This window comes from Podarcis cretensis, assembly GCF_951804945.1.
Source record: "Podarcis cretensis genome assembly, chromosome: 14".
Taxonomy (NCBI): domain Eukaryota; kingdom Metazoa; phylum Chordata; class Lepidosauria; order Squamata; family Lacertidae; genus Podarcis; species Podarcis cretensis.
Window position 1 is genome coordinate 49,085,330 of NC_137183.1, and position 25,309 is coordinate 49,110,638.

A 25,309-nucleotide genomic window follows, 5' to 3' on the forward strand; every position below is an offset into this window, starting at 1 on the left:
ATAGATGATAGATATAGATAGATGATAGATAGATAGATAGATAGATGATAGATAGATAGATCTATAAAAATCCCAGCACAAGGTGGCACGCGAGGAGGACCTTCCTCCTCCCCCCACCCGCACCCTAAAAGATGGAGAGCACTCACGACCACCCCACCCACACAAAGGCGCTCCCCACCCACCCGCGACCCCCAGTGGATTTCGGGAGAAGGGAGAAGGCGAAGGAGGAGCCACGCGGGGAGGAGGATGGATGGATGGATGGATGGAGGAGGACCTGGCCGGCGCAGCCACCTCCGCGGACCCCGCCGCTCCCTCCCTCGCTCCCTCGCCAGCCCGCCCGCCCGCCCACCTGCCTCCTGGGCTCCGGGCAGGCTGAGGCCGCGGGGTCTTCGCTCGAGCAGGCCCGTCCCTGTCGGAGGCTCTCCTGCTCCCGCACCACACGGCCAACTCCGACCAGCTGCAAAATGGCGGCGGGGATGAAAAGGCCTGAGGGTGGGCGGAGCGGCCGCGCGACGCTCTCGCCGCCAGCCTCAGACCCCCGTTCACACGTGTTGAACAACCCCCCCCCCTCCCTCCTTCCTTGCCTCTGGCTTCCCTTAATGGCCGCCGCCGCCGCTCCACGCCTCCCTCCGCGCGGTGCGTGTTCTCGGCTCTCCGCGACACGCGGGTTGTTTTGGCCTTCCTCACGACGCGCCGAGCACGCTCGTTCCGACGCCTCAGGGCTGGCCCTTCCTCACCCAGCCCTCAGGTCGTGTGTGTGACTGGCGTCTCTTCGCACACACACACACACACACACACACACACACAAACGCCTCAACGCCCACCCTTCCTCACGACCCGTGTCTTCAGCGTCTCTCCTGCTTACCCTTCCTTAGGACCCTCACAACACGTGTGTTTGGCGTCTCTTCACATACAGCCCTCAACGCCCGCCCTTCCTCATAATCTGACATGCGCCCGGGTTCAGCGTCTCCTTCCCTTCCTTACGACCCTCACAACACGCGTGTTTGGTGACTGTTCACACACACAGCCGTCAATGCCCGCCTTTCCTCACGAGCCACCAAATATGCATCACTCTTCAACCCTTATTACTACCAAGACTGTCCTCCTTGTTTGCCCTTACACACGACCCACCAAACATGCGTTTTGGCATCAATGCTTGCCCTTCCTTGCAACCTCTCAAATAAGTGTCTTTTTACCCCTCAAGCCTTGCCATTCCTCACATGTATTCAGCATCTTCTTCCCCTCCCCAACATGCGCTTCCTCACAACCCCACCAAACACGTATGTGTAGCATCTCCCCCTTTTCCCAGGTTTGATGCCTAGTGCAACAACAGACAGAGGAGGAGGAGGAATTGCTGGCTTGCAGCCGTTTTTCCTACATCTCCCCAATCATGAATGTGTGTTTGCTGGGGGTGAGTCAGAAAGGAAACTCCACTACGTTTCTCCACGCAATTGACTGGCCTCCACTGTACCGTTAGGCAGAGTGATGCGCTTGCCTCAGGTGGAAGATGCTTAGCGCTGCTTCTGCTGAGCTCCTTCTGTAGGAAATCTAAGAGCGTTGCACAGCTTTGTCATGCATGCCCTGAACTAATATGCAGCTCTCGGGCACATTTGTTCGGATTCCTGGCACAATTGTTATTGACACTGCCTGGATTTGTTCAGTAAATTCACCAAACATTCTCTTCTTTTCTCTCTCTTCCCACCTGAAAGTGGTTCCTATAAATACAGAGTGAACTGATCCTTCTGCATTGGAATTTTAGGTCATTTTAAATTCTATTTTAATTTTAATTCAATGTTTCATCACACTTAAATCTCTGTTTGATTGTGGTCATCGCATTTACCATTTTTACCTGTCTAAGAAGTGACCCTACTGTTTAAGCTTTTCTATTGCTACACGCCCCCCTGCCGCAAATTATTCACACGATATTCTGTGTGTGTTTCAATGTTTTCTTAATTATATTTTATACTTGAGGCAGAGCAGCTTGGCCCCACAGCTGTGGGTGCCCAGAGCCGTGGGTGCCATGCAGCGTGCATGGCCCTGGCACCAAAATTTGTGGGTGCCTGGCGCCTTCATGGGGAATTTTGTGGGTGCCCAAGGTCCTAGGGAGTTGGCACCTATGCTAGCATGGAAGTAAAATTTGACTGCCAGCCCACTCTGCTTTGGTATGTAGACTGTGGGAGAGATCTTGTCCTTTTCCTCTGGCAGCAAAATGCCTTAGGCTGGCTCTGTCCATCATTGTTTCTGTCCAGAAACGCTGCCTCCTCTGGTCCTGATCCATTTGCCACCCCAACAGAGCAGGCTGCATTCATCACTGATCCCAAGCAATTACCAGCCTTGAAGATGTTTGCATGAGGAAAGGAATTGCTGAAACAATTAATAGAAATGGAATACAAAAAGGGAGGTGAGAGGAGGTCGATGAAACAAGGGTATGAAAGATAGAGTACTGAAATGGTATGATGTATGTTTTTAAATTGGTTTTGTTTTGTTTTGTTTAGGTCAGTGTGTCAATGTTGTGTTTTGTATTGTTTATATATTGTGTTGTATTGTTTTTTCCCTTTCTTGTTTTGTTGTCTTTTTTCTTCTCTTTCTTTTTTGTAAGTTTTAAAAGTAATAAATATTATTATTATTTTTTAAAAAAAGAAGATGTTTGCATGAGGAATTCCTACCTTCCAGTCCAGGCAGGAAGTCATAGCACTTTTTCATTCTGTGCAAATACAAGACAGACCCCAGAAGCTCTGTCCTGTATTGAACCTTGCAGCAATATGGAGAAAAAGAAAATCAATTTTCCATCCCACTGTTTGTTTTTGCAATTGCTGCCAGTTAACTCTGCCCAGAAGTGGGTTGTTTAAAAGCATTCAGCTGCAAACTGAATTGTAGAGAAGACACATAGAAAGGAATTGGTCAGGATGCAGCTAAAATAGATAATATGACTAGATAATATGACAGAGTTGTTGTTAAGAAATGGATTATGGTGCTATAGACCTGATGTTCAGTTTCATCTGTGTTCCAAGTAGTTCAGCTGTGTGTGTGTGTGTGTGTGTGTGTGTGTGTGTGTTTTCCCACTAACACTTGGATAGATTGATTGATTAATTCATTAATCTGTCAGTTGTATACGCTTCTTTAAGTACTTTTCTGGAAGTTGAAGATACAGTGCTTGGAAAGTCCATTTTAAAAAGGAGCTAGTTCCAGTTTACTCCCTCCAAAAATGAATTAGTTCCAGTACCAGTTTGCCCCCTCCAAATGGGAACTAACTCCATTCCAGTTCAATTCACAATTCATTCATGTGGTCATCAGCTTTTTTTTCAGTCTTCAGAATTTTACAATCTGCTCTGCTGAAGTATAAAATATACTTAATAAAACATTGAAACACAAACAGAATATCGTGTGAATAATTTGCGGGGGTGGTGGTGTAACAATGGAAAAGCTTAAACAGTGGGGTCACTTCTTAGATAGGTAAAAATGGTATATGCAATGACCACAATCAAACAGAGATTTAAGTGTGATGAAACACTGAATTAAAATTAAAACAGAATTGAATTTAAAATGGCCTAAAATTCCACTACAGAAGGAACTTAAATCATATTCAGTTCACTCAGTATTTATAGGAACTACTTTCAGGTAGGAAGAGAGAGAAGAGAATGCTTGGTGAATTTACTGAACAAATCCTGGCTGTGTCAATAACAATTGTGCAACCACGGTTTGAATGCTGGGGAAATTTGATTTCCCTTGAGCAAAGACGTCTGGGTCCTCTGCAGCAATTGAGTAACGCAGCCACACATTTATTGTGGAGCAATGCATGGAAGCTGCAGCATTCAGCAGACCTGCCATGCGCATCAAATCGCCACTCAGTCTTTCTGTCCTTCTGGCAGAGTATCTTTCCTCGCATGCTCGCCTCTACTGATGCTTGCTTTTTACAGGCACCGAGTGGTTTGACGCACCCCTGTGGCTGGTGGTCCTTTAGGGTGAATGGGGCCCTGCCCCACCAGCTTCAGTCTGCCCTTAGCCAGCCCCTCCTGCTTTCATCCATCCCAAGAGGTGCCCCTGGCTGTCAGCTTCTTCCTCCTCTGTCTCAGTTTCACCCTTGTAGAACTTGGGAGGAAGGGAGATGGAGACAGCAGAGGCTGGCAGTGCCCCACCAACCTCACACTTCCCTCAGCCAGGCTCCACCCGCCTGCCTTCTTGCTTACAACCAGTTCAGGCGGTGACACTACTCCCTCCTCTTTAGTCTTGTTGCTGGTTTTGCAGAACTCGCAGAACCGTAGAGTTGGTAGGGGCCATGTGGGTCCAATGCCCTGCAGCTCAGGAATCTATCATCCAACTTGGGCCTCGAACCCATGACCCTCAGATCAAGAGTCTCATGCTGTGATGGCCTGGAATTCGGACTCAGATGTTGAACCTGCGGGATCCCAGCCTGCATAGGATTCCCCACCTCCAGAACCAGCTGAGCCAGGGCTGGGGCATGAGCCTGAAGGGTCCTCACCTGTGCTGGATCCTCAGATGCAGGCATCAGCTGCGCCTGGTCTGGCTCCTGAGGTGATGGAGGACCCATTGCCTGCAAGTGCTCCACTCTCTGCCCCATCAGGGGAAGCTGAGGTTGCCTCTGGGTCCGGTAACCCTCCAGCCTCTCCTGAGCTACAGAGGCTCAGGGCAGAGAGATGGAGGGAACTAAGTTCCCGCAGGAGGAGTGCTCGCCTCCAGGCCAGGAGAGGCAAGTCACCAGAGGATTGGGGCCGCCCCATGCCTCGGGGCAGATAAAAGCCAGCCAGCCCCAGTCCCAAGTTGTGGGAGCAACATTGTTGGTTGCTAGTTCCTGCCTGAGCTCCTGACCTGCCCTGGCTTCCTGCTTGCAAGCCTGTTCCTGACTCCCTGCCCTGACTCCCTGCCCTGCACCCAGCTTCAGCCACTCACCTGACTCCCTGCCCTGCACCCAGCTTCAGCTACTACGGACAGCCTCCATGTTGCACCTTTGACCACGAACTGGACTTGGACCTCGCCTCCTGGGTAACCCACGGGACGAGCACACATGCTCTGCACAACATAGAGGAAGATGGGGACAAAACCAGAATTAGTTGGCTCTGTCTGCCATGAGCGATAGCTTTCCCTGCTAGTCCCTGCCTTCCACCCACCAGTCCCGGTGGGCACCAACCACCAGGAGATGAGGGCAGATCTAGAATTGGAGGGCTCCCCCTGTCATTGGCTCTGGCTCCAAGTTTAGTTGGCCTCACTGCTTTCCACCCAATCAAGGGGCACCAGCCACTGCTGCATGTGGCCCTCCTTTTCATATACTACTAGTCTATCCTCTCAAAGGCCAACCTCCGGGAACGCCCCACCACCACTCCCATCTTCAGGCTCCTGCCAACTTTCCCAGTCATCAGGACTGAACACGGTTTCTCAAGAACTGCAAACAGCTTTGCAGGACAAAATTGCCCCGAGCTTTGTGAAAGCCTTCCCACCCACTCCACACCCCTTTCAAAGTCATATGTTAAAGTTTAAAAGACCTTGAAAGATGAGTTGCACAAGGGAAGCAAGAAAAGGAATTTCTCTGGAGCTGTCTTTAGGAACATAGAAATCTGCCTTATCCTAGTCTGTCTAGCTAGCTCAAAATTGTCTATACCTTGGCTGATATCATCTCACGAAGGTTTCGGGCAAGGGACCTTTCCAGACTTACCTGGAAATGTTAGGGACAGAAATCCCTATCACAGCAATAGGAGAGCCAAGTAAGGTAAAGGTAAGGTAAAGGTACCCCTGCCCGTACGGGCCAGTCTTGACAGACTCTGGGGTTGTGCGCCCATCTCACTTAAGAGGCCAGGGGCCAGCGCTGTCCGGAGACACTTCCGGGTCACGTGGCCAGCGTGACATCGCTGCTCTGGTGAGCCAGAGCCGCACACGGAAATGCCGTTTACCTTCCCGCTGGTAAGCGGTCCCTATTTATCTACTTGCACTCTGGGGTGCTTTCGAACTGCTAGGTTGGCAGGCGCTGGGACCGAGCAGCGGGAGCGCACCCCGCCGCAGGGATTCGAACCGCCGACCTTTCGATCGGCAAGTCCTAGGCGCTGAGGCTTTAACCCACAGCGCCACCTGCGTCCCATAAGGAGAGCCAAGTACAGTATTTTAATTGTACCCCTCCCCCCAACACAATTCATTTACCACTCTTCCTCTCTTTCTTATATTCTATCCTCTTTGAAACCATTATCATCCCCTTAATAAAAATCCTAGATTACAGTAACAATTAAAGAAAATAGTGATCGTTTGCTCCAGAATATAGTGATAATAATAATAATAATAATTTATTATTTATACCCCGCCCATCTGGCTGGGCCTCCCCAGCCACCCTGGGCGGCTTCCATAGAAACCAAAAATTATCACACGTTAAAAGCTTCCCTGAACAGGGCTGCCTTAAGATGTCTTCTGAATGTCAGGTAGTTTATCGCTTTGACATCTGCTGGAAGGGCGTTCCACAGGGCGGGCGCCACTACCGAGCAGGCCCTCTGCCTGGTTCCCTGTAGCTTTGCTTCTCGCAATGAGGGAACCGCCAGAAGGCCCTCGGCGCTGGACCTCAGCGTCCAGGCAGAACGATGGGGGTGGAGACGCTCCTTCAGGTATACTGGACCGAGGCCGTTTAGGTTGGGTTGCAGCTTAATATGTTTATCACCTGAAGGCCAATGAGAAATTCAGCTGTTTGTTAAAAGATTGTTACGTATTTAATAAAAGTACAGGTGTGTTTCTTCTTCGAACCAACAAATGAGAGACGCAACTAAATGGTACTTTCGAGGGTTATAGTAATATACTGTTATGAGTTTTGGGGGGTGGATAAGCTGTATGCCTTACCTCTGCTTCTAATTTCAGGATCCAGCACAGATTCAATTCCTGGAATAGCCAGGTTAGCTTCCTGGTGACGTAATGGTCATTAAGTATATGGTATTAATGTAGCAAAGTAAGTGGCTCTGTGCCAGATGGCAAATGGATGCCCCCCTCCCTCCCTCCCTCCCTCAACTTGCTGATAGTTAGAAAGACAGGGCAAAGTTGAGAGCTGAGTGATGGCAGGCTGCAGGTTAGGTAGCTGGGAGACACAGCTGCGCCTGGTTTCTTTTGGAATCCAAGGCTGTGCAAGACCCTCTTGGGATGTTAATGCTGTGAACCCCTCTGTCAGGTTGTATACATGTCTAAACACCCCATATATCCTAAAGACACCACAGTCTCTGCTATACCTCATTCCAAAGAAAACACAAACCCTGAGTAAGTGCCTGGAACCCCTGGAATCTCGTACCACTCAAAGATTTGGGTGGTGTGAACAATACATTAACTATGACACTATTGTTTGTGAATGGGATTTGCAGGATAATGGAATCTAGGAAGCTGCCTTATCAGATCATTGGTCCATCTTGCATGGTACTGTCTACACTGACTGGCAGCAGCTCTTCGAGGATTTCAGTCAGGGAGTCTCGGCCCTGCTTGGAGATGACGGGGATTGAACATGGAACCTTCTGCATGAAAGGTAGATTTTCTGCCACTGATCTACGGCCCTCCCCTCTGCAAAGCCATTGGGGTTCCATCCACTGGCTGCAACCATTTGAAGAAGCCATAAGAAAAAGAAAATCATAGGCTGCTGTGTTGATCCATTAAGAAAAAAAAACCCACATTAAGGCAATACCTTTATTAAGACAAAATAAAATATTAAATAATAGTGAGCATTCATCCTGATACATTTGCACAAAGTTTTCAAGGAGGTCATACTGACTTTTTACCGAGCATTCATTCTGATTTGTTTTGGGAGAAGTTATACGATGCTGTATCAAGCAATTGCTAACCCAAAATTTGCAGTGCTTTATCTCCATTGCTTTCCTTATGGCAAGAAGTTTGAAATTTATTTTTTTTAGTGGGAAGGGAAAAACAGGTTTGTTAAGCAAGAACATCAAATCAGCTTTAATTGCAGAACCTGAATTTGTGGTATGCACTTGAATCCCACTTGCAAACTAGCAACAGTCTGGAAATGCCTCTAGAAAACGTTATTTGGAGGAGTCATATGCACAGTAACCACTTGTGCTAGTAACTGTTTTGGCAAAGAAAGGGCAATGTGATTCCAAATTGTGGAAACCCAGCAAAATCAAGAAGACCCCAGTGAGTTTGTGTGCATGGATGTACATATGAAACATAAACAAGGACTGATTGAATAATGACCCTTTGTGGTTAATTGGCAGCAGATGTCTTCCAATCATCTACTGACTTCAGAAGTCACCTGAATCTCTGCCTGAGAGATGGATCTAGATTTTCTCTTGCTGGATAGAGACAGGATAAAATCCTCTCCAAAAGCCCCCTCAAAGGCCACGATTACCGACTGACGGAACTTCTTCTGCCCTACAAACACATAAAGGATGGGGTTGATGCAGCTGTTGAAGAACGCCAAACTGGAGGCCAAGGGGATTCCCAAGAACAAAGCCATCTTGAGTTCATGATTTGCAGAACCCTTGGACATCTCTAGCAAGGAGAAGATGTGATACGGGAAATAACAGAGGAAAAACGACACTGTCACAGCTATGATGATCCTGAAAGGTTTGGTGGACTTGGTTAGACGTCTCCGTTTCATCCTGACTGCCACAATGCTGTAGCAGACCAGGATCACGGTGAAGGGAAAGAGGAAACCAAACAAGAACCTAGATATGATCATAGCTTTGTGCCTCATCCTCCAAAGCCTTCGGGGCTCCTCGGTATTGTAATTGTCAGACAGAGCAAAGTTATTGAAGCAGCTGGTGACGTTCCTGGAGCTTGTTGCGGTGTCTCGAAAAATGAGGTACGGAGAGCTGATGATGAAAGCTGTAACCCATGTCACCAGAGCGATGCCATATGCCAGTTTTGTGGTTCGGTAGTTTCTGGACCACACTGGGTAGACGACCAGAGCACACCGATCCATGCTAATGATCATCAAGAGGAAGACACTGGCAAACATGTTCAGGAAGGCTATGGTGCTGTTCAGCTTGCACAGAAGTTTCCCAAAAGGCCAGTGGAAGCCGAGAGATGTGTAGGCGATGCTGAAGGGCAGAAAAAATGTGAAGACGAAATCCGCAATGGCCAGGTTGAGAAACCAGACTACGTTCACCGTCTTCTTCATCTTGAAGCCTGCAATCCAGATCACTAGGCCGTTCCCGGTCACCCCGAGGAGACAAGCAACGCTGTAAATCACTATGGACAGGAGGTGCATGCGTTTTTGAAGGCCCAGATAGCGGTCGGTGTGAGAAGAGGTGGTGTTCTCCTGCCACCAGGTCAAATTAGACCGGAAGGTCAACGAAGAGCTGTTCTCCATTCCCAGTGAAGTATTCATCCTCCTGAAATCTTATAAAAATCATCCAAATAGTTGAGAAAATAAACACTTCAGGAAAAGCCAATCAGAGAAGAAAATACAGTGTTAGCTATGTTAGTTTCTGCAACGTCAATCCAACTGAAATTGGAATTTATTGTGGCAAATTAAAGAGTTTAATTGAACTAAGGCAACCTTTGCCTCGGTTGGCCTTAAACAATGATCTTTTAAAGAAGGAGTGTATTGAAATTTGGGTATTTGCTGCTAAATATTTCTAGAGTGGGTGAAACGTTGCTGTTCATCTTTTCAAGCTTTGATATTATATTTCTGCTCCTTGATCGTTCAGATTTATATATTACTTGTGTTGTTATTTTGGCAAGCTTTTGAGGCTTTTTCATTATAGCTAAATAAAATTTATCGCCACTACACCAGTTCCACCAGACCATATCTTTCCCCCATCTCTCTAGCTGCTAATAAAAATACATAAAAATTCTATTTTATTTTATTTTACACTACTGGCTAAGAGAGGGATTAGGAAGACTCACCCCTTCTTTTTGCCTCTTCCAACAGATTTCCTTGCTGGTTCCAATTCCTGGAGCAATCTAACACGTTTTCTCTAGAAGACGTTAACGGAGTGTTCTTCCCAGCGGTGAATAATCTTGGCCTGAATCTTTTCCTTCTTCTTTCCACACGTCTTTGTTTAGGGGAATTTTGAGAATCTAATTTATTCCAACCTCTTCTTCCCCTACTATTAATGGAATTTAACCCTTGGACTAGTTGTAATATGCGGCATGTTTTTATTTTGTTCACCAACTGGGGTGGCTTTAAAAGAGGATTGGACAAATTCATGAAGGATAAATCAATGACTACTAATCACAAAGGCTGTGTATTTCCTCCATTGTCACAGGCAGTATGTTTTCAAGGAGAGTAGACGGTACTGACTATTTAAGGAGCATTCCTTCTGATTTGTTTGTGAGGAGATTAGATGACAGTCTCAGCTGTACTATACATTTAAAGCAGTATTATACCTCTTTAAACGGTCACAGCTTCTCTCAAAGAATCATGGAAATTGTAGTTTATTAGTACTGTAGACCCCTCAGCTCTCATCTGTGGCTCCTGGAAGCTGTAAGTGTTAAGTAGTGGGCGAACATAGCAGACGACACAGCAATTTCTCCAGAGCAGCTCTTTACTTGCAAGCTAGACAGAACTGAACTGCAAACAGCTCAGCCGGCCTGCTTTTATAGGCAGCCGGCTGTCAACATTGTAGCAACAACAACCCAGAGTTTCCCGCCTAAAATAACTCACGTGGACCTGAGTGAAAACTATCTACAGACCTGAGTGAAAACTACAGTATCCCCCTGCTGGCCCAGGGTGAAACTTCACTACATAACAGTAAGCATGTGACAGCGGCCGCAGCTCAGAAACAGCTTCAACTGGCCGGCTAAACCAGGTGAGGGGAGCCGATGGGTCTCAAACCCTTTGAGTGTTAGGAGACAGGCTGCGAGACCTATAGTGGGTCCAATCGTCAAGTAGGCAGTTTCTTCACATGGTTTAGAGGGAAGTGAGGGGCAGATGGAGCTTTTCAACCTGCGATGGTAGCCCATCTAGGAGAAGAACAACTCTGATCCTAATTCTCCACTGTCCAGTGCCGGATTTACGCATAAGCTAAACAAGCTATAGCTTAGGGCACCACTCTCTAGGGAGCCCCCCAAAAAAATTAAAGGAAAAAAACTTGATGTACATTTCCAAAATATAGGATAAAAAACAAATAAAATAAAACCTACATATAGCAACAGTGTTTTGTGTTGTGTAGGCTCCTATTTGTTATGTGCAAATGGCTTTAGATACCTATTAGGTATGTAAATTACCATATAGCGTATATTTAACACAAAAAACAATGGCAATTTGTTGTTGACAAAGGACAGCTGGACATAGAAAGGGCCCCTTTACCTTCAGTAGCTTAGGGCCTCATCAAACCTAAATCTGGCCCTGGCCTTGTGGGATGGGGGCGGGGTTCTCAGCCAGATGGGCGGGGTATAAATAATAAAATGAAAATAATAAAATAGTATTAGTATTCAGGAGAAGAAAAGTCTCAGGAGTAAACCCTACGCAAATCCAGGATGGAGCACCCTAAGACAGTTGCACCCAAGGGGGGTCATTTCAGTGCTGCTAACACAGTGGTTTGAACTTCACCCCCAGAAGTGTACTCCATTGTCTCTCAAGACAGACAGATGCCAACAACATTAGAAAATGGGATACTGAACAGTGGAAAGATATTTATCTTTTGCCTGCCTGGAGTCCCAATTTCTTTTTTTTCTTTTTTTTAAATATTTATTGAGATTTTTTAAATACAAAAGTGCAAAAATAATAAACAATAAAACATGTATCATAACATATTTTCAAAGCTTCTTTGGACTCCCTCACGTCCCCCGTTCCCACTTGCCTCGTTATAAAACTTTTTCCAGCAATTTATCAACTTGTTTACATTCTTAAGTCTCATTCATTTAATTTAGTCTAATAATTCTCCAAAAAAATTATATTTTCCTCAATCTCATTTATCATCCGAATTACGTCTAGTTTAATGGTGCTCAATTGTTTATGATCTGGCATCCTTCTTAACATCCAATTAAATTACAGTGTTTTTGTAAATAAATCCTAAATTTCTTCCAGTCTTCTTCAGCCCTCTCCTCTCCCAGGTCTCGGATTCTGCCGGTCATCTCAGCCAATTCCATATAGTCTATCAGTTGCATCTGCCATTCTTCCAGTGTGGGTAGATCTTGGGTTTTCCAGTGCTTAGCGATGAGTATCCTTGCTGCCGTTGTTGCATACAGGAAAAAAGTTCTGTCCTTCTTTATCACCCTCTGGCCGACAATACCCAGGAGGAAGGCCTCTGGTTTCTTGGGGAAAGTATACTTAAATACCTTTTTCAGTTCATTATAAATCATTTCCCAGAAAACCTTCACTCTAGGGCAAGTCCACCAGAGGTGATAGAATGTTCCTTCGGCTTCTTTACACTTCCAACATTTATTATCAGACACATGGTATATCTTTGCAAGCTTGACTGGGGTCATGTACCATCTATATATCATTTTCATTACATTTTCCTTCAAAGCATTACATGCAGTGAAGTTCAACCCAGTGGTCCACAACCTTTCCCAGTCCTCAAACATAATGTTGTACCCAATATCCTGTGCCCACTTTATCATAGCCGATTTAACCATTTCATCTTGTGTGTTCCATTTTAACAGCAAGTTATACATTCTTGAAAGTACCTTAGTCTTAGGTTCTAACAGTTCTGTTTCCAATTTCGATTTCTCCACCTGGAACCCTAGCTTTTTGTCATTTTTAAAAACTTCTTTAATCTGAGCGTAGTGTAACCAGTCTCGCACTTTATCCTTCATTTTCTCCAAACTCTGCAATTTCCAATTGTCTCCATCTTTTTCTAGTATTTCCCAATATTTTGGCCATTTGACCTCCATATTGGGTTTTTTTCGGGCCTTAGCTTCCAGCGGTGAAAGCCACCTTGGAGTTTTATTTTCCAATAAGTCTTTATATTTTGTCCAGACATTAAACACTGCTTTTCTGACAATATGATTCTTAAAGGCCTTATTGATCTTAACCTTGTCATACCATAAGTATGCATGCCATCCAAAAGCATTGTTAAAACCTTCCAAGTCCAGAACGTCAGTGTCCTCGAGAAGTAGCCAGTCTTTTAGCCAGCAGAAAGCTGCGGCCTCATAGTACAACTTTAGGTCTGGCAGGGCAAAGCCCCCTCTTTCTTTCGCATCAGTTAATATCTTAAACTTAATTCTGGGCTTTTTGCCCTGCCAGACAAACCTAGAGATATCTCTCTGCCACTTCCGGAAGCACTCCGTCTTGTCCACAATCTGTAGTGTTTGAAACAAAAACAACATTTTTGGCAATACATTCATCTTAATAGTGGCAATTCGGCCTAACAAAGAAAGTTTCAATTTTGTCCAACTGTCTAGGTCTCTTTTAATTTCAGACCAACATTTTTCATAGTTATCCTTAAAAAGACTCAGATTTTTTGCTGTTATATTTACCCCTAGGTACTTTACTTTTTTAACCACAGTTAGTTCTGTCTCTCTCTGAAACCGTTCCGACTCTGTATCTGTCAATTTTTTTCCCAGCACCTTAGTTTTCTGTTTGTTTAATTTAAATCCCGCCACCCGACCAAAGTCTTGAATCAATTGTAACACTCTTTTCGTACTAGATTCTGGCTCCTGCAAAGTCAAAACTAGGTCATCTGTAAAAGCTTTTGGAGTCCCAATTTCAGGCACATGTAAGTCCCACTGTAGGATTTACTCTTATACACATAGGGTTGCAATTTTATTTTTCATGTGACCACCAACTTCTAAAAGCACAGGAGCAAGGCAAGTGGGGAGAAAAAAAGTGGCAACCTTGTGAAAACATAATGTTGAAGATGAATTGTGTCCCAAAAGCTCCATTCAGTCTTTCCAGCTTTTTAAGATTGGTATAGTCTGATTATACTCTCTGCTATGTTACCTCCAAAGTCACCAGATAAAATAGATTTTATGATTTATTTAAGGAATGTGTACCCCGTTCACTATATAAGACCTTCATATATGACAGTTACATGTATGTTGTGTGTTGTTTCCTACACTGAAATGCTTTCTGGGTGGGAAATGTGTGTGAAGCAGTCAGTCTGATCTGCTTTTCCTCCCCAAGAGGAGGCTGAGAGTTGCTTGTTGCTGTTTTCACCTGTCACCAGCTATTGCCAGTGTTTCAACATTTTTTTATTTTTCTCTAGAGGAAAGGTGGCATTCTTCAGGGAAGAAAGCAGTCTGTAGGACTCTTCTGTATGTTACAGAGAGTGGTTTTTAAAACCTTGCATCGGATGAAGTAGACTCGTACCTACAAAAGTATGTATTGATTTAAACTGCCAAGGGTGTATAGCATAGTGGTTAGTGTGTCATACTAGCACCTGGGAGACCAGGGTTCAAATCCCCGCTCAGCCATAGAGCTCACTGGGTGACCTTGGGCCAATCACTCCCTTTCAGCCTAATCTACTTCATAAAGTTGTTATGAGGATTAAATAGGGAGGAACAGAACCATGTATGCTGCCTTGGGCACCTTGTAGGAATGGAGAGATGTAAATAAATAAACATGTTAATACCAAAGACACACTACTTTTGCTGGTGGGTTCAGTTCTGTTTCTTGGGTTCAGTTTTTTAGTGTTTTATTTTTATTTAAACTTGTTATTTTGTTTCAACCATTGTTTGCTTCTTGTATTTAAATACTAGGGCCCCTCTTTGGGGAAAACGGTCTATTAGTAAATAATAAATGAAAAGGCTTTTTTAAAAAAGCCTACACACGTTCAGGTACACCTTCTCAATATGTCTTTAAATAAATATATATAGAGAGAGCATTTGTACCCTGCTCTTCTGCCAAAATGGCTCCCGGATCTGCTTACATGCAATCAGTGGACACAGGACATTCTGTGCCCTACAGGCTTACAATTTTTATTTCTTTTTAAAAGACACACAGAGGAAAAGGGACAGAGAGGGAAGCGGGAAAACAAAACACGAGCCCAAATTTCTAAGCAGGTCCTATAATGACCAGCTGGCGCGGTTCAGAGGCAGGAGGTACCAGATGGAACCGGGTTGTTTTGTTTTTGTTTTGCAAAGATGATCGGAGTGAGCCGCCAGCTTCCCCTCTCTTGATGGAACGGCTGCCCAATAAATGTTTTCCTGAAAGAAAGAAAAAATACTCTGCGTATGCTCAGAGGCACTCTGCCCGAGGTGCAAAAAAGCACTGACGATCAAAACTGGCAGCTCTGATAATGGGAGGGGGCAGAGCTTCTGCGTTCTAAAGGGAGCTCGAACGCTCTCAGCCAATAGCGTGCGAGGCAAGGTAGGGAGGCCCGGGCCGCTTTCCCCCGATTGGCTATGACGCAGACGGAGGACTGGCAAGCAGATCGCGCTGATTGGCTGCGGACCGAGGCAGAAAGTGCTGAGAGTTCCATTCCGCAGAGCGCGCTGGGCCTTGAGGATTTAAGCCTGGGAGTCGAGGAGTCGATCACTTGCCCTTTCTTTCGAGGGATTCTCCAGCACGTGGCGGGGAACTGAGGAATCCGGTAAGTATTGAGGGTGTGGGTTTGCAGACTCTTTCCCCCTTTTCCGTGCTAGTGCTGTGCTTGGCTGTCCATCCATATTTTATCTCCTCCTGCGCGGCAGGCAGAAATCCAACAGGTGAAGCCTCACTTTCTCTCCCTGGAAAAGCTGCACCTGTTGCATTTGCCGCCCTGTGCACGGCTCTTAAAAGGCAGAGGATACCTGTCCAGTAAGGTGAAAGGTTTGTAACCCCTAGCTTGTGGGGGTGGTGGAAATGCATAAAGTTTTCACTGTTTCAGAGGGCTGGGCTGAATGAGGCCCGAGGGTGTTTAGTCCCCTGTAAATACTTGCAGCCAAGTTCTTAGAGCATGTTAGCAGTGAGATCTTGTCCTCCAGGAAGGGAGAACCTGCAACCTTCAAGAAGTTGCTGGACTCTCCATCAGTTCAGCCAGCATGGGTAGCGATCCAGGGATGTTGGAAGCTGTAATCCAGCACAGTTCTGAGTGTTGTTACACTTTGCTATATTTGATATGTTACCGGCAACATCACAGACTTGTGTGAGAAAAACGGGGAGAGGATATAAACACAATTAATAATAATTAACATGCCGATCATCAAAAATGTGCCATAAAAGTGCAGGGATAACCATCTTTATTTGTAGATGTTCCTCGAAAGCCAGAAACTTACTCATGACTAAGTGTTATAGGATTGCAGTCCTAAGCGCAGAGCCACCCCATACATATAAAGTGCACCCATGGCTTCCCCCAAGGAATCCTGGGAACTGTAGTTCTCCCCTCACTGCAGTTCCCATCACCCGTAACAAACAGCAGGTCCCTGGATTTTGGGGGGAACGTCTTGTGCTTTGAAGCGTGTTGGGTGTGCTGTAAAAGTATGTTGCGGATCTGCCCCTCGTCTTTCTGGAATATGCCAACCAGCTCATTTTTAGTGCCAACAGCGGGCGGGCAGTCAAGCTGCTGCTTACCCCTTTTAAATAAGGGCCGAAAAATTTAATGATTAAACTGAGTTCTTTTCCTCAACACTGGCTGGTTCAGCTGCTATGACCAATTCCTGAATACTGTATGGATAGCTTGCCCACAGTGAGCTGTCTTGCACGAGGCCACCAGCCAGAGCGATGTTATTCCAGCTATTAAAATATACTTCAGCTGCCAATACTGTTTCAGTCCAAAGTCAAGGGTTTGCAAATGACTTGCAAAGCCCTGAACCACTTGGGACCTAAAAAACTGAGCGAGAGCCTCTCCCAAGTATGTCCCTACCTGGGAGTTAAAGGGTGAGAGAATCTCCATGGTGTCTCACCACCAGAAACTGAACATCAGGCCAGGAGGGAAGGTCCTTTCTGCTGTGGCATCTAATCCTTGGAATTTCATGGCCCTTGAAATCTACTTGGTGCCTGCGCTGATAGTTTTTAGAGGCTAAAATGTGGTTGATCACTCAGGCCTTTCACTCAGGCTGCAATCTGAAATGGTTTCAATTGTTGTTTATATTGTATTTTTATTGTCCCATTGGCATTTTATGACTTTGTTCCAGTTGTATTGTTAGTCACCCAGAGCCCTGTGGATGTGCAATAGAATTTAAATAGACTTAAGTAAATAAACTGGATTAGGTAACTGATTCAACTTTTTTTTTTAAAAAAAGTGTACACATCTTAACCAGAAATATTATAATGAATACAAAGTACAAACTGTAGGTGGCAGGACATTGTTTTTATAACAAGCATTCCCCACTTTTTCTCTCTTGCATGTTTACATCATCTAAAAACAGGGAGCGCCTCCTTCAGAGTGTTTGTTTTTACCCTTAGGTAAATGTAATTAGTGAATTAATCAACAAGGAAACACAATTAATTGGCTGAGGTTTTCTTAGCCCCTGGTTTTAACGAATCTTGCTAAGCTGCCTGTTTCAGCTTGGGAGAGGACGGGTGCATAGCTTTCAGCAGAATAAAGCACAAATAAAAAGACGCCTATGAATGTGTGGCTATTGTGTTGTTTCTTACACAGAGGTGCTTTTGGGGTACGAAAGGTATGTAAAGTGGCCCCCAAATTATGTTGGAACTATGTAGTAACTTTTCATGAAGTTCTGAAGTTGATGCTCATGGGAGTCATATAGAGAGAAAGAATCATAAAGTTGGAAGGGGCCACGAGGGCAGTGTTAGAAACTGGGATAGAAAAGCTAGGAGCCAGATGGCTTCTGGGACCTGGGTTGTGGGTGCCAAAACAGAATGTCTAGTTCAGAGGTCGGCAACCTAAGGCCATGGGCCAGAAGCGGACCATGAGGGTTGCTAAACCAGCCCATGAGCTGCCCCCAAACCGAACTGCCTGCTCAGCGAGTCCCTGTGTGCTGCGCTAAACCAACCCAGCATGGTGCGGGGTCTCTCTTCCACGGCTCCGGAAATCGCTTCTGCACATGCCCAGACACCTGAAATCGCACCTGTGCATGTCCGCGGTGCTGGAAATCATGATTTTCGGCATCTGGGCATGCGCAGACGCGCTTTCCGGTGTCGCGGAAATCGCTGGTCTGGCCCACGGAGGATCTCCGTGGTAGTGATATGGCTTATGCCAGGTAAGCCTTGCCGACCCCTGGTTTAGTTGCCACGGAGGGTGGGGGTCGGCAACACTTTATTATTTTTATAAGCATGAACCAATACGCAATTCACATATGAGACACGTTGTTAACATCACGTTTTTATCAGAAATGGTTAACACATGTTTGATTTGGTGCTGATAATGAAATTATTGGTACTATGCTTCAGTTATCAAGGCCCTCTACCCTCTATTATTAAACTCCTTAACATACAGTGGTACCTCGGGTTAAGTACTTAATTCATTCTGGAGGTCCGTTCTTAACCTGAAACTGTTCTTAACCTGAAGCACCACTAGCTAATGGGGCCTCCCGCTGCTGCTGTGCCGCCACCGCACGATTTCTGTTCTCATCCTGAAGCAAAGTTCTTAACCTGAAGCACTATTTCTGGGTTAGCAGAGTCTGTAACCTGAAGCGTATGTAACCTGAAGCGTATGTAACCCGAGGTACCACTGTATTGTCTGTCCTTAACATATACTTCGAGGCTTCGAAGCACATACGTTTCAGTAATCCTTGAGTGTCAGCCAGGCGCAGAAAATAGCACCCAGACTTTTTGAAGTGCTCACAAATGGAGAATCTTTAGGCGCAAAATGCTCCTGGCACCCTGCTAATTTTGAACCCTGAACGAGGGTCACGTAGCCCAACCCCTAAAATGCTGGGTTAGAAGTTTTTAAAGGCAGACATTCTTAGCTCTGGCCCCTCTGATGCCCAGGACAATCTTGGACGCTAGGCAGTATTTCAAAATGGACTTTAGCTGTTTAGCGATTGCGAGCGGCCTGCGGTTGCCCAATTAGCTGCGCACGGCCTTTTCGCTATCCTTGAGGAGTTAACGAATAACTCGGGATGAGTTTCCCCGGTTAAGACAGCCTGAGCTTTGTTCCTGCTGCAGTTTGCGCCTGTTTAAGGCTCCAGTCCTGCCAACAAGTCATACGGAGGTCAGCAGATGAGAACCATCTGTTGCCTTGGGCAGGCTGGCTTGTCAGTCTTGCTCCAGACAGGGCGGCTGCCCTGTTCCACACTTCCCAAGCTCAGAAGCAGGGGTCCACTGTAGCCACGCCGTACATTTAAAGCACATGGCTTTCCCCACAAAGAGCCCTGGGAACTATAGCTTGCTAAGGGTGCTGGGAATTATAGCTCTGCGAGGGGTAAACTGCAGCTCCCAGGATTCTTTGCGAGGAGCCATGCCTGTTAAAGTAGTATGAAAGTGCTTTGCTCCATTGCTCCGCCCACTGTTGCCTCTGCCCCGCCCACCACTTGCAAGCGGCCCCCAGAAGGCTCTCTGCAAGGGGATGTGGCCCTTGGTCTGGAAAAGGCTCCCAGCCCCTGTTTGAATGGGTCCGTGGAGCAGGGTGTCGCTTTTCGATCTTTAAATACGCTTTTGTGGTTTTTAAATATCTCTGTTGTTACGCTGGCTGTATATTTACAAGTGTATTTATTTGACAGTGATACCTTGGTTCTCAAACGCCTTGGTACTCACACAACTTGGAACCCAAACACTACAAACCCGGAAGCAAGTGTTCTGGTTTGCGAACATTTTTCGGAAGCCGAACGTGCTCCGTTTTGAGTGTTACGCTTCCGTTTTGAGTGCCGCGCTTCCATTTTGAAGTTTACGCTGAGGTCTGTCTGTTTTTGCTATTTATTTTGCGTTTTTGTTTTTGCGGCTTTTTTGTTTTGTTTTTGTGACTGTGTGGAAACCCAGTTCAGCTACCGATTGAATGATTGTGTGACTGCAGTACATTATTTATTGCTTTCGTTTTATGGATCAATGGTCTTGTCAAACAGTAAAAATCATGTTCAATTGCCGTTTTAGCGGTTGTTTTTAAAAAGTCTGAAACGGATTAATCCATTTTGCATTACTTTCTATGGGAAAGCATGCCTTGGTTTTGGAATGCTTTGGTTGCGGAACAGACTTCAGGAACGGATTAAGTTTGAGAACCAAGGTACAGTGGTACCTCGGGTTAAGAACTTAATTCGTTCCGGAGGTTCATTCTTAACCTGAAACTGTTCTTAATCTGAGGTACCACTTTAGCTAATGGGGCCTCCCACTGCCACCACACGATTTCTGTTCTCCTCCTGAAGCAAAGTTCTTAACCTGAGGTACTATTTCTGGGTTAGCGGAGTCTGTAACCTGAAGCATCTGTAACCCGAGGTACTACTGTAATACCACTATACAGTCATAGCTCGGGTTACAGCTGCTTCAGGTTGTGGTTTTTTTGGGTTACGGACTGCCGAAACCTGGAAGTACCGGAACGGGTTACTTCCAGGTTTCGGCGGTTGCACATGCACAGAAATGCTAAATCACGCTTTGAGCATGCGCAGAAGCGCCGAATCACAACCCGCGCATGCGCAGACGTGCTGCTGCAGGTTGCGAACATGCATACTGCACGGATCACATTCGCAACCCGAGTGTCCACTGTATTATCATAAACCTCCTTGGTGGCTCTGTTAAGGGCCACAAAGCAGAGTATACAGGCCTGATAACTCACTTAACCTTTCTCAATTTCAGCTTCCAAAGTTTTGGGACTCCCTTTTGCCTGCCCTCCGGCCAATCCTCTGGGCTTCTTTCTCTCTGGGCTGCTGCGGACCTCTGCTGCCATGGCCAGCCTCCCCAAAGCAAATGGAAACCCCATAACTAAGGAGGAGTGGATCTCTCACAACAAGATGGTGATGGAACCTCTAGACACCAACGACCCAGAGGTAAGAGGGCTTCTTGTTTGGACAGTGACGTCAACCAGGAGAGGGTAGTATTGATTCTGGCGGAAGAAACCGGAGGGCAGGGACCGCTGTCATTCGTCGGCAATGGTTTTGAGCAACCAGGGGACAGCAGGTCATTGACCTTTACGGGCTCAGTGACGTTCATTGAGAAAATTACACTTGGCGCCGGCTTAACCCTTTCAGATTTTCCCACCATTACAAACATCAAATTCAAAATCCATATTCATTTTCTAACATAAGCCTATTACATAGATTACCTAAATTAAAATATATATAATTTCTCTAGGCTTCCCTTTGCTATATGTAAATACAACGCAGTTAACAAATTATATTACAAATGATATTATAGGTTCCCATATACCCCCCACTCCCCTTCACCCATGTGTGTTCTCAATATTTTACTCATTCCATCTTGTTGTGTTGTTATAATTTAATAATTATTCAATTGATTCTATTATTTTCTTGCTTACCCCTGCACGTTTTACACATTCTAAATAAATATTTCAATTCCAGAACCATATTTTTTTCATGTATTCCTTCACTCCATCCCACTCTCTAATTATTCTGTGATTTGAGTGGCTTCTAATAATTGCCATCAATTTTGCCATTTCTGCAAACTCAGAGTTTGTCTCTTTATCTAGCCCCGGGGAACCCAAAGCGACTTGCAACCAAGCAAATAGACAGTAAACCCCACATAGATGCATTCAAACCAAGAGGGAAAAGAAATGGCTTAAAAACATTCCCACCCACTTCTAAAAGGCCACAGATGGTTTAAGGCCAGGTTATAGAGGGAAGCTTTTGCCTGGCACCTAAAGATATAGAACTACAGTGCTAGCTGAGCCTCCCTGAGGAGAGCATTCCAAAAAAGGGGAGCCATGGCAGAAAAGGCCCTGTTCTCATATTGAGAACGTCTGTTAATGTCATTGTTGATCACGGTGGAGATTTGCCAAGTGTACCTTCCTCTTAGCATGTATCTCCCTTTTGTCCTGAGTTTGAGTGTCTTCAAAGCCCATGACACCTTTGGTAAAGGTTGTGCTCCAATTGGAGCGCTCGCAGGCCACTTTTTCCCAGTTGTCGGTGTTTATACTACATTTTTTTAGATTTGCCTTGAGAGAGTCTTTAAACCTCTTTTCTTGACCACCAGCATTACGCTTTCCATTTTTAAGTTCAGAATAGAGCAGTTGCTTTGGAAGACGATAATCAGTCATTGGCACAACATGACCAGTCCAACGAAGTTGGTGTTGATGAATTATTGCTTCGACACTGGTGATCTTTGCTTCTTCCAGTACACTGGCATTAGTTCGCCTGTCTTCCCAAGTGATGTGTAACTTTTTTCAGAGACACTGTTTATGGAATCGTTCGAGGAGTTGGAGATGGCGTTTATAAGTGGTCCGTGTTTCACAGCATGACATTTTACTGTGTTCCTACACGCGGTTGGCGCTGTGGGTTAAACTACAGAGCCTAGGACTTGCCGATCAGAAGGTCGGCGGTTCGAATCCCCGCAACAGGGTGAGCTCCCGTTGCTCGGTCCCTGCTCCTGCCAACCTAGCAATTCGAAAGCCCGTCAAAGTGCAAGTAGATAAATAGGTACTGCTCCGGCAGGAAGGTAAACGGTGTTTCCGTGCGCTGCTCTGGTTCTCCAGAAGCGGCTTAGTCATGCTGGCCACATGACCCGGAAGCTGTATGCCGGCTCCCTCGGCCAGTAAAGCGAGATGAGCGCCGCAACCACAGAGTCGTCTGCGACTGGACCTAATGGTCAGGGGTCCCTTTATCTTTACCTTCCACCTTTGGGGAAAAGGTGTGCATGCTGGAGGTCCCTGGCACCTCTAGGCCGGGCGAGAAAAGACTGCCTGCATGAGACCCTTCCAGTCAGTGCCAACAGTACTGAGCTCGGTGGCCCAATGGGTCTCACTGGGTCTAAGGCAGCTTCTTCTGTCCCTGTATCCATTTCTTCTTCGTGCAAAGGTCTACGACATCATCAAGAAAGAGAAGCGGCGGCAGCGGCTTGGCTTGGAGCTGATTGCGTCGGAGAACTTCGCCAGCCGGGCGGTTCTGGAGGCCCTGGGCTCTTGCATGAACAACAAATATTCGGAGGGATACCCAGGACAAAGGTAGGGGCCAGAGGACTTGGTCTCACGGCCTGGCTGAGATCCTTTCCCCCCCATGCCAAGCAAATTTGTCTGTGTCTCATTGTTGATAAAGGCTTCCAGTGACAGGTTGTCAGGAGCGAGACGGCAGTAAATCACACAATCTGCACAGACCTGGCTGAGTTTCAGGCCTAAGGAGCTCAGCAACCCATCCCTGGTCTTTCCCTACAGATCGGTTGCTGAGACTGAAATTCCCTGCCTTTCCACAGCCATCTGAGTCCCCTCTTTCCCAGGGCTTTCCACAAGCAATCTGAGACTGTGCCTGTGTGCAGCCAGGCTCTCCTCCACCCTTTTTCATGCCTCTTCTTGTTCCGGGAGACGAGGGGGGCAAGGGAGCTTTTTACAGTAGGAGAGGGAGGCATCCATGATTCTTCACCAGCTTGACTCCTCTCAGCCTCTTGATCTCCCTCCTCCCCTGCTTCAGCTTCTGCCACTGATTCTGCACTTCCCTCTGCCACAGACTCCCCCAGCTCACTAAGCCCTGTTACCTCTTCTTCCGCTTCCTTGTCCCACCACCAGTCTTCAGGCTCTGAGCCTTTGTCCCTTGGGGGTTCCTCGGCGGGTTCTTCCCACCATTCCTCTGCATCCAACCAGTCAATGACGGGTTGCGATGACGTTGCCTTGCTCTCAACAGCTCTTAACCAACCCATGGCACCCAGTTTATGTCTGTTGCCAATCGTATGACGCATCTCCAGCGAGAACAGATTATAAGCCGGTGCTGCGGTTATGAAAATAGAGATGCGCACACAAAACTTCCCTTCTCCTTCCTTGTTTTAGGTACTATGGTGGGACGGAGTTTGTGGATGAGCTGGAGAGGCTGTGTCAGAAAAGAGCCTTGGAGGCTTACGGGCTGGACCCACAGAAGTGGGGAGTCAATGTTCAGCCCTACTCAGGTATTCCTCTCATCCAACTGGTAATCTAACTGTGGAGAGGGCTGGTTCCTCTGTGGGAACCTAGTGATAAAAGCTGTAAGCCAGGCTTCCTCAACCTCGGCCCTCCAGATGTTTTGAGACTACAATTCCCATCATCCCTGACCACTGGTCCTGCTAGCTAGGGATCATGGGAGTTGTAGGCCGAAAACATCTGGAGGGCCGAGATTGAGGAAGCCTGCTGTAAGCTCCTTGGACCAGAGGCCTGGCCTCTCCCTCTATAAAGCACTGTGTGTACATGGATGTATTTGCTGGGTTCCCAATTCCTATCAGTCCCAGCCAGAGTAGTCAATGGTTGAGGGATGCAGAAACATCTGGAGCAGGGACAACCAATGGAGTGTTCTCCATCAACCCGATCATTGGTCATGCTGACGGGAACTGTAGCCCATTATATTTAGAAAGCAGTATGCTATAATCATAATAATCATAATATATTTATACATACATACCCCGCTCATCTGGTTGGGTTTCCCCAGCCACTCTGGGTGGCTCCCTACAGAATATTAAAAACACGATAAAACTATCTGAAGAAGTCTGCATGGACATGAAAGCTCATACCAATAACTAACTTAGTTGGTCTCTAAGGTGCTACTGGAAGGAATTTTTTTATTTCTTTTTTATTTTATTTCTTTTATTTTTTGTTTTGACTACGGCAGACCAACACGGCTACCTATCTGTAATGATAAAACATCAAACATTAAAAACTTCCCTAAACAGGGCTGCCTTCAGATGTCTTCTAAAAGTCAGATAGTTGTTTATTTCCTTGACATCTGACGGGAGAGCGTTCCACAGGGCGGGCGCCACCACTGAGAAGGCCCTCTTCCTGGTTCCCTGTAACCTCACTTCTCGCAGTGAGGGAACCGCCAGAAGGCCCTCGGAGCTGGACCTCAGAACATATGCTAGGATATGTTCAGGCTTTCTCTCCCCCGCCCCCTTCTCATTTTCAGGGTCTCCAGCGAACTTTGCAGTATACACGGCCCTCGTAGAGCCCCACGGAAGGATCATGGGCTTGGATTTGCCAGATGGAGGCCACCTGACCCACGGCTTCATGACTGACAAGAAGAAGATCTCGGCTACCTCCATCTTCTTTGAGTCCATGCCTTACAAGGTGAGCCGTGTTCCTTGCCGAAGGATCTCTGTCCTTCTTCTGAATGCAGCGATTTGCTGGGTCATCTTCTTCTTTGGCGATCCCTCGTCGTCGAGTCAGGTTGTCTTCCATAAACACGGTTTTAACAGTGGGTCTGTAAGTGACTGTGGAGGCCAATTCTGGATCCACACGTCCTTCCACAGTGGGGACATAGGTTTCCGGGCAGGAGTTGATCACGGTGTAGATTTGCCAAGGGTGCCTTCCTTCCGTCCTGAGTTCGAGTGTCTTCAAAGCCCAGCCTTTGGCAAAGGCTGTTCTCCAACTGGAGCGCTCGCAGGCCAGTGTTTCCCAGTTGTTGGTGTTTATACTACATTTTTTCAGATTTGGCTTGAGAGAGTCTTTGAACCTCTTTTTTTTTTTTTAAATAATATTTATTAAAGTTTCAAAAAAGT

The 25,309-nt window shown here is 46.2% G+C and overlaps 3 protein-coding genes across 6 annotated transcripts in view; 1 reads left to right on the forward strand and 2 right to left on the reverse strand.

Moving 5' to 3' along the window:
* The window catches only part of PRPSAP2 (phosphoribosyl pyrophosphate synthetase associated protein 2), a 32,899-nt gene extending 31,499 nt beyond the window's left edge, over positions 1–1,400 (reverse strand). Inside the window, exon 1 of one of the 3 annotated variants that reach the window (XM_079953964.1) lies at positions 1,379–1,400. The gene's annotated coding sequence lies outside the window, so the exon portion shown is untranslated. Of the gene's footprint in view, positions 1–349; positions 544–865; positions 926–1,378 lie in introns of those variants that run through there. The other 2 variants (XM_079953962.1, XM_079953959.1) reach the window with 2 other exon arrangements.
* Positions 1,401–6,988: 5,588 nt separating this feature from the next.
* LOC307203228 (chemerin-like receptor 1) lies at positions 6,989–10,141 on the reverse strand (the record flags this gene model as incomplete). 2 transcript variants are annotated; one of them, XM_079953889.1, is made up of 2 exons in its annotated part: positions 6,989–9,327; positions 9,838–10,141. In XM_079953889.1, the coding sequence occupies 2 exons, from the start codon at positions 10,139–10,141 to the stop codon at positions 8,213–8,215; spliced, it is 1,419 nt and encodes a 472-aa protein (XP_079810015.1). In that variant the 3' UTR covers positions 6,989–8,212. The 2 variants fall into 2 exon arrangements, with proteins under 2 accessions (XP_079810015.1, XP_079810016.1); XM_079953890.1 differs by having other exon boundaries at positions 6,989–9,863.
* Positions 10,142–15,248: 5,107 nt separating this feature from the next.
* SHMT1 (serine hydroxymethyltransferase 1) overlaps positions 15,249–25,309 on the forward strand; it is a 30,723-nt gene continuing 20,662 nt past the window's right edge. The window contains exons 1-5 of the mRNA XM_079953884.1: positions 15,249–15,410; positions 20,486–20,676; positions 22,660–22,805; positions 23,619–23,734; positions 24,718–24,878. Of these exons, the coding sequence (XP_079810010.1) occupies positions 20,575–20,676; positions 22,660–22,805; positions 23,619–23,734; positions 24,718–24,878 (525 nt within the window). The 5' untranslated portion in view covers positions 15,249–15,410; positions 20,486–20,574. The remainder of the gene's footprint in view (positions 15,411–20,485; positions 20,677–22,659; positions 22,806–23,618; positions 23,735–24,717; positions 24,879–25,309) is intronic.